We start from the raw sequence: 11,110 nt of genomic DNA on the forward strand, positions 1-11,110 counted from the left end.
ACAATTACATTTCGGCACCTGAAAAGTTACATTGATGTCAGTAATTATCGAGTACATTATATACTCGATGCCAGTAATTGATTGATTTTATTTTAACCCTCAGAGTAACTTTTTTGTCTAATCTGGGTGTGTTCGTAAACCATTTACGATTTACAATAACAAATATAGTTGTATTTCCTCAAAAGTTACGAAAATTGCCTTAAAACACAAATTACTTAAGTTCCGAAAGAATGCAAGAAACGTAACCATCTGGCAACACTACACAATATTGATGCGCAATCATTGTCGTCTCGCATGCAAAACTACAAAACAGCAGAAAATCAGTTGCTGAAAAATCGCATAACAGTATATAATTCATTCTTGACCAGCGACCGCTGTTGCCCCATCTGACTGGTGTGCTTGTGCGCAGGTGTGCGCGTGGCAGCGCGGCGCGGGCGATGCGCTGACGCCATGCGCGCGCCGCCCCGGCAGACATGCGCCCGCGCGCCCTCCCCGCCGCCCACGCCGCCCCCGCCGCCCCCGCCGCGCGCCTGCTGCTGCTCGCCCTCGTCTTTGCCGGTCAGTGTTTCGTCTGTGTCAGGGTCTTAATCGAGGCCGCAGCGCCACAACTCACGCCTTTCGCTGATCGCAGGTTGTGTTGCAGCGGGGTGCGGCGGCAACCCGGACGCTAAGCGGCTCTACGACGACTTGCTCAGCAATTACAACAAGTTGGTGCGGCCCGTGCTCAATGTCAGCGACGCTCTCACCGTGCGCATCAAGCTTAAACTCAGCCAGCTCATCGACGTGGTCAGTTCTAACACTCACACCCGCGCCCCCGTCCCCAGTTCCACGCCGCACACTTACTTTGAATTTCTTAGAAAGCAAACTAATGATCGAAACTAGAGTTTGGTTTCAAATTTTATTTCACTTCTCATTAACATTTATGTAAATATACAAAATTTAGTTACCTCTTTATATTTGAAAATTCTTATTGTTCATTCATTTAGCGCGCACAGTTTCTTTCTTCGTGCGGTAATAACCGATGCAAATTAACGTAATATTTTTTAATTACAGAACCTCAAGAACCAGATTATGACTACCAATCTGTGGGTAGAACAGGTCAGAAATTGCAATATGCTTTTATTAGCCATATCAAAATTACGTTTCCTAGGTTACTGATGTGTTGTATAGCATTCTGAGGCATACCATTAAAATGTATCTATTTTTAATGAATATCACGAAAATATAGCAACGAAATAATTGAATATAAAAGTGAGATGAGCGGTGTACGGTGTTGCAGAGTTGGTACGATTACAAGTTGTCGTGGGAACCACGCGAGTATGGCGGCGTTGAGATGCTGCACGTACCCTCCGACCACATATGGCGCCCCGATATCGTGCTCTACAATAAGTGAGTGCCGTTGTCGCTCCCACTGCTGCGCTTCTCTCCCGGTCTAACCGACTCTTGAATCCGCAGCGCCGACGGCAACTTTGAGGTGACGCTGGCGACGAAGGCGACGCTCAACTACACGGGCCGCGTCGAGTGGCGCCCGCCCGCCATTTACAAATCGTCTTGCGAAATCGACGTCGAGTATTTCCCCTTCGACCAACAGACGTGCGTTATGAAGTTTGGTTCGTGGACCTACGATGGTTTTCAGGTGGGTAGCGTAACAAAATTGTAACTGCACCTCATTATTGTACGGTATTAACGAACATGTTTCATAGGTGGACTTGCGACACATCGACGAGGCTCGCGGCACTAACGTTGTGGAGCTAGGCGTCGATCTCTCGGAGTTCTACACATCTGTCGAGTGGGACATCCTCGAGGTGCCCGCGATCAGGTATATATATTGTTTTACACTCAAATATATTTCTACCTCTGTATTGAAATAATAAAGAAATCAATAACCCTAGTCGTGGTACGGGAACCCATAAATAACGAATGGTGAAAAATGTACGCAGCAATGATCACAATCTAGACATATTTATCAATGTTGTTGTTGTTGTTACAGGAACGAGAAGTTCTACACTTGCTGCGATGAGCCATATCTAGATATAACTTTCAACATCACGATGCGACGCAAAACGCTTTTTTACACGGTGAATTTAATAATTCCCTGTATGGGGATTTCCTTCCTTACCGTGCTTGTTTTCTACCTACCCTCCGACAGCGGCGAAAAGGTTATTTTCTGTCATTAAAATAACATTGCGCGCATTGCAGTCACACGTCTAGCTCAATGAAATTGGTTATCTGCGTAGGTGTCGCTGTCGATCTCGATCCTGCTATCGCTGACCGTGTTCTTCCTGCTTCTGGCCGAGATCATTCCGCCCACTTCGTTAGTGGTACCACTACTCGGAAAATTTGTGCTCTTCACCATGATTCTTGACACATTCAGGTGAGCGAGGAGGGCAAAGAGGGTCTTCGATCGAGGGGGGAAATAAACCGACTTATTGTGAGTGTATTTTCCAGCATCTGCGTGACTGTAGTCGTGCTGAACGTCCACTTTCGGTCGCCGCAGACACACACGATGGCGCCATGGGTGCGTCGAGTCTTTATTCACGTGTTGCCACGACTTCTGGTCATGCGGCGTCCGCATTACCGCCCCGATCCTCATCAGAGTCGTTTGTGAGTATGACGCACTTCCTCACTAAACTCACGCATCCTCTTTTTCCAAGGGTCTCCAGTTGTACGAATTTTCATGTTTTACAGTGCGGGACTGGTGACTAGTGAGGCGCTGCACTGGGATGAAACGACGGGCTTGGCTGGCGCGACTGACGGTGTGTGGACGGGCGGGGAATGCGAGCTTCCTCAGGCCGCACCACCGCCGCCCGCTGGTGCACCGCCCATCTGCCGCTTGCACGACGCGGGCGCGCTATGTGACGCGCTTCGTCGTTGGCACCGGTGTCCTGAGCTGCACAAGGCCATTGATGGTATCAACTACATCGCCGAACAAACGCGCAAAGAGGAGGAATCTACTCGCGTACGTGCTTTCCGATATCAGAAGAAATGGCACTTTCACTTCGATCTTTTTAATGTTTTACCGTTTCCCGTGATACAGGTGAAAGAGGACTGGAAATACGTAGCGATGGTTTTGGATCGTCTGTTCCTGTGGATCTTCACTCTGGCCGTGGTGGTCGGTTCGGCTGGCATCATCTTACAGGCACCGACGTTATACGATGATAGAGCGCCCATCGATGTGCGCCTCTCGGAGATTGCCTATGCCACCGCTAAGCCGCGACCCCCACCGCCGCCGCCACCGCGCTGACCGCTGTCGCCCTTTCAGCCCGCGCGCTCCCGCGCCCCTTCCGCTCTGCGTCGTGCCATTCACTGCCACTCTTCCAGCGATGGAAACTACCTGATAGCAAATTACACGAGTGAAATAATTCAGTATGTGTAGCCAGAAGTGCGGGGTGCGCGGCGAAAACTTTTTAATAATATCACGATATCATAACGACGCCAGACATTAGGCGGTTCGTCTGTCCTAGTAATAATATTACATGTAACTTATAAAATAATTATATTAAAACCTATTGTAAATATGAAATTAAATAAATTATTATTATTATAGTTTATACGACGAATGACGTGATCGAAAATGAGTCGAATTTCTTTTGATAGAGAAAATAAAAACATTTGTTAAATGTCTAGTTTTCTTTTCACCTACAATGTATGATCGAAGTATAAGTATGCTGTGAAGTATAAGTCGGCTCTTCTGCCAGAGCGGCCGACGACTGCTTCGTGCTTTTCGCAGTGAACACTCTAGTACCATGAGGGCCACAGGCGTAAGCTCGTTCCAGATTGATAATTTTTCTAGGTCTGCATCTTTGGGTAGCTCCAACTAGTTTATGGGTTTGCTTCGCTTTGCTTCGAGGGCCGCCTTTTGTTGCAAGCATTCGGACCCGCTGAGTCCTTCCGGATTATCTATGGGGTGTCCCCAGCTGTTTACGGGGATAAGTGTTAAGGCCTCATCGGATCTTCGTGGTTTGAGAAAATTGAGATTTTCGCCTCTGTCTTCGTAAACCATGGTTCTGAGGCTTTTATCACTCCGATGTAAATCTTTATCTCGCTCTTATGATATTCCACCACCTCACACACACCCCACCGCATCTAAGCTTATTTTCTGTGGCGTAGCGTAGGGGACGGGGGCCCCCACTCCTCCCCCGAGTTCGGCTAGTACTGAGCATACCTGGGTAAAACTTGTTGCTTGGTCGGATTCAAGTGGTTTGCCAGAAATAGTACTCTAAAGGCATCGTATCGTTTCTTCCTTTTGATGCTCGTTTTGAAGGTACTGCCATTCAAGACGGAGGCGAGGCCGGGTGGTTACTCATCCGCGTTGTAGAAGCAGATTCCGAGTATCTCCGAGTTGTCTTCCATAAACAATACCACTCCTTTTGTCTTTATGTCCTGGTTACCGTGTTCGGCGTGATTTAATAATCGGTGTTGTGCGACTACTTGACGTTGTGCCTGTGACACCGTTGATACTATTACTGAGGTTTGTGTCGAGGTTCTGGAGACGCAGGCAGTCCAGTATCAAGTGTCACATAGACTCAACAACCGGCGAGAGGGAAACACGGGAGTGGTTTTAGTGGGGTAGGCTCTCCAGTCTGGAGGGAGAATCCCCACATAATCCCTGAGTCTCCCTGGGCTCAAGGGTATCTATAAAGATTCCCCCGTCAAAAAAAAAGTTTAGGTTAGGTTAGGTTCACCGGGGCCCGCATTCAGGAGGTCTCGGGCGCCGCCAGTGACGCACGGCCCACAAAATGCGTGGAGCTGCGCATCTCCGACCTCGACGACTCCGTCGAGGTCGAGGAGGTGCGTGCGGCCGTGGCGGCGAAAGGATCATGCTCTGTTGACCAGGTTCGGGTGGGCGCGATCACCACCGGAGCGGAAGGCCGCGGGGCAGTCGTTCAAATTCAAATTCAAATTCAAATTCAAAATAATCTTTATTTCATAGGTAAGCATTATTACACTTGAAATCGTCACAATAGTTAAACTCTACCGCTCATTCGTAAGGCAGATTCCCCTGAGAAGAATGAGCAAGAAACTCTAGGGGTTGCTCTTTGTAAATAACATTTACAATATTTTTTTTTATTTGAAACATCAGAGAACGAGACTACCTCCATGAGCTAAACGGGTTACTACCACGGATTTTTGTCATCCAAGTACGCAGAAGTTGTATAATAACCTTTAGTATAAAGTTTTTGTTTCACTATAGTTTTAAACCTCGTGAAAGGCAAATTTTGTATATCAACCGGAATCTTGTTATAGAAGCGTATACATTGCCCCTTAAATGATTTTTTGACTTTGTGAAGACGACTATCAAGAAAAGCTAGTTTATTTCTAATCCTCGTATTAATGTTATGTCTGTCACTATTTTTCATAAATAAATTACTATTCCTTTTAACATAAATTACATTTTCATATATGTACTGTGAGGCTAGTGTAAGAATGTTAATTTCCTTAAACTTATCTCTCAAAGATACTTTGGGGCCCAGATTGTAAATTGCCCTAACTGCACGTTTCTGCAGGACAAATATTCTATTGATATCGGCGGCGTTACCCCAAAGCAAAATGCCGTATGTCATTAGACTGTGAAAGTAGCTAAAGTAAACCAATCTAGCGGTTTCGTCGTACGCTGCCCCATGCCAGCTGCCAAGGCGGTGGTCGCCACAAAGTTCCGGGTGGGGTGGAGCACTGCACACGTCACAGTGCTTGAGCCGTTGCCCAGTTGGTGCTATCGCTGCATGGGCATCGGTCACGTAGGGCGTCGCTGCCCAGTGAGCTTGGACCGGAGCAATTTGTGCTACAGGTGCGGCAAGCCAGGTCACCGGGCGGCTGGATGTCAGGCGGAGCCAAAGTGCGCCATCTGCGCCTATCTTGGTCGGCCGGCGGCGCACATAATGGGAGGGGAGGCATGTCGCCCTCCCCCAATGAAGGCTAAGGAGGCTCCAGGCCTCCACCGCAGCGACGGTACCTACGGCTGCGCCAGTGTAGGAAGTTGAGATGTCTATTGATGGACAGGCTTGAACTCAACTTCTTCCAGACGAACCTGAACCACTGCGCCAGAGCACAGGACTTGTTCATGCAGTCCATGGCGCAGTGGTCAGTGGACGTTGCGGTAGCCGCGGACCCGTACTACGTTCCCAGCCATTCCAACTGGGCTGGGGACATGGACGGCGTCGTGGCCATCGTCACGCCGTCGGCGGCTCCCCATCTCGTCGTAAAAGAGAGGGGGCCGGTTACGTGGTGGCAGTGTGCGGAGGAGGGATGGCGGTTGTGGGCATTTATTTTTCCCCCAACCGCCCAATGGCCGAATTTGAGCCGTTCTTGTTGAGGCTCAGCTCGGCCGTGAGCTTAAGCGTGAATATTTTGGTGATGGGCGACCTCAATGCCAAATCGCTGGCTTGGGGCAGCCCCTAGCCCAACGCCAAGAGGCGAGCGGTGCAGGCGTGAGTGACGGCCAACGGCCTGGTCGTCGCCAACCGCGGCACCGCCAACACCTGCGTGAGGAGGTGGGGAGGGTTCCGCCGTGGATATAACGTTCGCGACCCCCACCCTAGCCTCACAAGTGTAGAACTGGCGGTGCTGGAGTGGGAGGAGACCCTTTCGGACCACGTGTACATAAGGTCCAGGGTCTCCTCCTCGCAGGCGTCAAAGATGGTGCCTGCAGGGCGAGGGCGAAGGCGAGAGGGGTTTCCCCGTTGGGCCCTCGCCAAATTCGATGCCGAAAGGGCAACGGAGGCGGCTATGGTGGCCGCATTGGGCGCCAAGTGGGTTCGAACGAGATCGCAGTCGGGTTCAGAAGGAATCTGACTGCCATCTGCGATGCCGCAATGCCCCGTAGCGGCGGCAGGCCTCCTAACAAGAGGGAGGTCTACTGGTGAACGCACGAGCTCGCGCTTCTGCGATCCGCCAGCAACGTCGCGCGGAGGGCGCACAAGCGGTGACGCAGAAGGCGTCACACGCCCCAGGAGGAGGAGAACGATGGAAACGGAGCTCCTCGGTCAAGCGGTGGTTGGCCTGTTCCCGGAGGGGGATGAGAGTTTCTCTCCTCCCTCACACACATCGGCACATCGTGCTGTTCGATGAGGCGGGCATAGAGCCAGTATGGCGGGCTCATCAATGAACTCATCGTCATGCAAGCCCCCAGCTTGCATCTATGCCCATGAGGGATGACGGAACCCTCATGATGAGGGCTTCGTCTGGAGCTGAGGGTCCACAACGCGGGGATGGGGTAGGCGGGCCTCTTCTAGGCTCGTAAACGCGGCGGGTACCGACAGTTGTAGTGCTACGACTGTTCGGACAGGCTACGGCCATCGCCGGGCGACCTGTTATCCCTAGATAGATAGATATAGACCAGGTCTATCGACCGGCTGGGACCAGGGGGCTTGCCTTAATTGGCCGGCCCGAGTGGAAAACAACCACAATAAAAATTCTCAAAGGTGCTGTCGTTGGGGCGCCCCTCAGGGCCTCGCGCGGCGACAACACGCCCGTTTCGGCGGGTTGGTAGGCGGAATGCGCAACCTACCCACCTAGCGGCCTTCCCTGGGAGACCGCCCGACCTCCCAGGACGTATCAGAGCTACCCAGGTACAGGGGGCACTGCCTGGGTTGACCGAATACTTCCCCCAGAGCAGCCGGGAGAGGCTGCTCTGGGGGAAGTATTCGGATGAAGAGTGGCCGTGGGCAATCGGCCGCCTTAAATCGTGCAGGAAAGCTCCGGGACCAGACGGAGTCCCGGGGAAGGCCCTGCATATTGCCCTCGAGCACCTCAGCGACCGCCTCAAACAGATCTTTAACGACTGTCTGGAGGCCGGCCGATTTCCAAGGCGCTGGAAAGAGGGGAGGCTGTGCCTGTTGCGGAAGGAGGGGCGCCCGCCGGAGTCTCCTTCCGCATACAGACCCATAGTCCTGCTCGACGAGGACGGGAAGTTGTTTGAGCGCATCTTGGCCTCTAGAATCGGTGAACACCTTACCGGGAGGGGCCCAGACATTTCCCGGTGCCAATTTGGATTCCGGACCGGACGGTCGACACTGGACGCCATCAAGGCTCTGAGGGTGTTCACCAATGAGGCGGCCGCCAATGAGGAGGGGGTTGTCGCGGTATCGTTGGACAACATCAACGCATTAGGCACCCTCCCTTACGGCGTAGTGGAGGAGGCGCTCCGATATCACGGGGTGCCCCTCTACTTGCGTAGATTGGTGCGGCACTACCTGACGGACAGGGTGGTGCTCTATCAATCGAGAGGCGGCCAGATAGTAGCACGAAATGTGGAGTGCGGAGTACCCCAGGGGTCCGTCCTCGGGCCACTACTGTGGAACCTGGGGTACGATTGGGCATTAAGGGCGACGTTGCCCCCTCGAATGGCCATCTTCGCGTACGCTGACGACACAATAGTGGCTGTCCGGGGAGGCAACTATTAGGAGGTAGGCGCGGAGGGCGTCAGTGGCGGCGGACATGATTGTCCACCGCATCGAACTGTTGGGGCTCAAGGTGGCGCTGAGCAAGACGGAGGCCACAGTGTTTGGTGGACTGGGTGGGGGATGGCGGCTCCCTGCTGGCGCCCACATAGCCATAGAGACGGAGGCGGTTCGGGTCAAGGCCCACATTAAATATCTGGGGCTTGTGCTGGACCGTCACTGGAACTTCCGGGAGCATTTCAAACAGCTTGCTCCCCGGGTGGTGGGCGCCGCAGCGGCACTTGGCCGTCTGCTGCCGAACGTCGGGGGACCTGGGGCCACGTGTACGCGGGTGTAGCGCGCAGCATTTACGGGGCCCCTATATGGCACGACGCCCTCACATCTGCCAACACCACCTGCGCAGGCCATAACGCGTCGTGGCTATTAGGATGTGCAGGGCCTACCGTACGGTAGCCTGGGCGGCGGCGTGCGTTCTCGCCGGCACAATGCCGTGGGAGCTGGAGGCGGGGGTGCTGGCGGAAACGCACCGCGCAAGGGAGGAAGCCAGGGCCCGAGGCGAGCGCCCTTCACCCGGGGAGCAAGCTGTGAGGGGGGGGAATCTTTATGGATACCCCTGAGCCCAGGGAGACTCAGGAGTTATGTGGGGACTCTCCCTCTAAACTGGAGGGACTACCCCACTAAAACTCCCCCGGGTTTCCCTCTCGCCGGTTGAGTCGGCGCCGTGGGATCAGTGAACATTCACCACGACGCCGCCCGGCCGCCCTAGCTTACGCCAGGGCTCCCGCGCCAACGGAGGGGCGAGTCGGTTGTCCTCCGACCCGCCCCCCAGACGAGTGAGGCTATGCAGTGCAGGCTCCGGAGTCCCTGTCCAGAGCCCGCTGGTCTCACTAGGGGATCAGGCGAGCAGCGAACTGCCTTCGTCTTCTCCCCGTACGTCTGCGCCGGAGCGGGTGCGCGTCCGCCGCGTCCTCGCGCACCCGCTCCGCGGCCTCCTTTTGCGACATAACCTCTGCGCAAAAGGAGGCCACCGCCTCCCAGGACTCCTCGCTTTCGAGCATGGCGGCAACCACGCTCGGCAGCGAGAGGTCCTGCCCTACAGTCCCCGTCAGAGTGCGGCGCTGCTCATCCCACCGGCTACACACCTCTAGGGTGTGCTGCGCGGTGTCATCCGCAGCGCCGCACTCGTGGCACGACGGGGACGGTTCCCTCCTCGCCACCTTGTGCAGGTAGTGACCGAAGCAGCCGTGCCCGGTCAGCACCTGCACAAGGTGGAACGACAGTGGCCCGTGGGACCGGTTTACCCACTCTACGAGGACAGGGCGGATCGCCTCTATGGTACGAGCGCCATAGGGGGGATCCGCCAAGCCCTCTTTCCACCGGTCCCGCATGCGCTGCGCCGCGAGGCGGCGCTCGCGCTCCACCTCTTGGGGAGCGGGTCGCTCGCCTCGGTCCCTCATTCCCCGCCGGTAGGTGCGGACCGCCGCCAGGACCTCTGCTTCGAGGTCCCACGGCGGAGTACCGGCGAGGACGCATGCGGCAGCGCAGGCCACCGTCATGTACGCCCTGCACATTCGCAGGGCGACCACCCTCTGGGGCCTCCTCAGCAGCGACTTCGTCGCCGCTGATAAGGCCCCACTCCAAATGGGAGCCCCGTATAAGGCCATACTCCGGGTCACCCCGGCGTATAGCCTTCTGCATGGGGCTCCCGGCCTCCCGAGGTTGGGCAGGAGCCTGCTCAACGCCGATGCGGCGCCCACTATTCGGGGAGCAAGTTGCCGGAAATGCTCCCCGAAGTTCCATCGCCGGTCCAGGACAAGTCCCAGATATTTCATCTGGGACTTGACCGGGACCGATACTCCTGCGATGGAGATGTGGGCGCCTGCCGGCACCGCCCAACCTCTACCCCTCCCGCCGAAGACGGCCACATCCGTCTTCGGCACGGCGACCTCGAGCCCCAGCAGTTGTATTCGGCGGACCACCATGTCCGCCGCTACTGAGGCTCTTCGGGCCGCCTCCTGGAAGGTGGTCCCCCGGACGGCCACCAGCGTGTCATCGGCGTACGCGATGACCGCCGTCCGGGGAAGCAGCGCGCCCCTCAGCACCCAATCATACCCCAGGTTCCACAGTAGTGGTCCTAATACGGACCCCTGGGGTACTCCGCACCTCATTGGGCGCTCGGCGCGCCTCCCTTCCCTCGTCTGGTAGAGCACCACCCTGTCCTCCAGGTAGTGCTCCACCAGACGGCTGAGGTACCTGGGGATATTATGGTACCTCAGCGCCTCCCTGATAACGGCGAAGGGGAGAGTGCCGAAGGCGTTGGCTATGTCCAATGACACAGCCACCACGCCTTCCCTCTCGCCGTTACCCTCCTCCACGATGTGTCGCAGCGACTCCAGAGCGTCCAGGGTGGAGAGTCCAGCCCTGAACCCGTACTGCCGCTGCGACACATCGGGGCCTGTCCCCCTCAGGTGTTCGTTGATCCTGGAGGCGATGATTCGCTCCAGGATCTTCGCCACCTCGTCCAGCAGGACGAGGGGCCTGAATCCCGAGGGGGAGTCCGCAGGTCGGCCCGGCTTAGGCACCAGGACGAGCCTTCCCTCCTTCCAGCATCTCGGGAACAACCCCGTCCTCAAGCAGTCATCCATGAGATGCTTGAGGCGGGTCCCGAGATGCTTCAGGGCAATGCGAAGGACTCGTCCCGGTACCCCGTC

At 55.1% G+C, this 11,110-nt stretch overlaps 2 protein-coding genes across 3 annotated transcripts; one reads left to right on the forward strand and one right to left on the reverse strand.

The window, feature by feature from the left end:
• The first annotated feature begins 468 nt into the window (after positions 1-468).
• On the forward strand, positions 469-3,542 carry LOC113227290 (acetylcholine receptor subunit alpha-like). 2 transcript variants are annotated; one of them, XM_026460174.1, is made up of 11 exons: positions 469-558; positions 644-786; positions 1,054-1,098; positions 1,280-1,389; positions 1,456-1,636; positions 1,704-1,819; positions 1,991-2,159; positions 2,238-2,374; positions 2,449-2,604; positions 2,689-2,959; positions 3,038-3,542. In XM_026460174.1, the coding sequence occupies exons 1-11, from the start codon at positions 474-476 to the stop codon at positions 3,242-3,244; spliced, it is 1,620 nt and encodes a 539-aa protein (XP_026315959.1). In that variant the 5' UTR covers positions 469-473; the 3' UTR covers positions 3,245-3,542. The 2 variants fall into 2 exon arrangements, with proteins under 2 accessions (XP_026315959.1, XP_026315960.1); XM_026460175.1 differs by having other exon boundaries at positions 489-558; positions 632-786.
• A 4,879-nt stretch (positions 3,543-8,421) lies between these two features.
• LOC113227301 lies at positions 8,422-10,195 on the reverse strand (the record flags this gene model as incomplete). Its single annotated transcript, XM_026460188.1, has 3 exons — positions 8,422-8,710; positions 8,848-8,981; positions 9,542-10,195. Coding segments are annotated over 3 exons (1,077 nt in total), but the record flags the coding sequence as incomplete, so codon positions are not given.
• Positions 10,196-11,110: the final 915 nt, after the last annotated feature.

This window comes from Hyposmocoma kahamanoa, unplaced genomic scaffold (assembly GCF_003589595.1).
Source record: "Hyposmocoma kahamanoa isolate Upper Pololo Valley unplaced genomic scaffold, ASM358959v1 206, whole genome shotgun sequence".
In the NCBI taxonomy this organism is placed as follows: Eukaryota; Metazoa; Arthropoda; class Insecta; order Lepidoptera; family Cosmopterigidae; genus Hyposmocoma; species Hyposmocoma kahamanoa.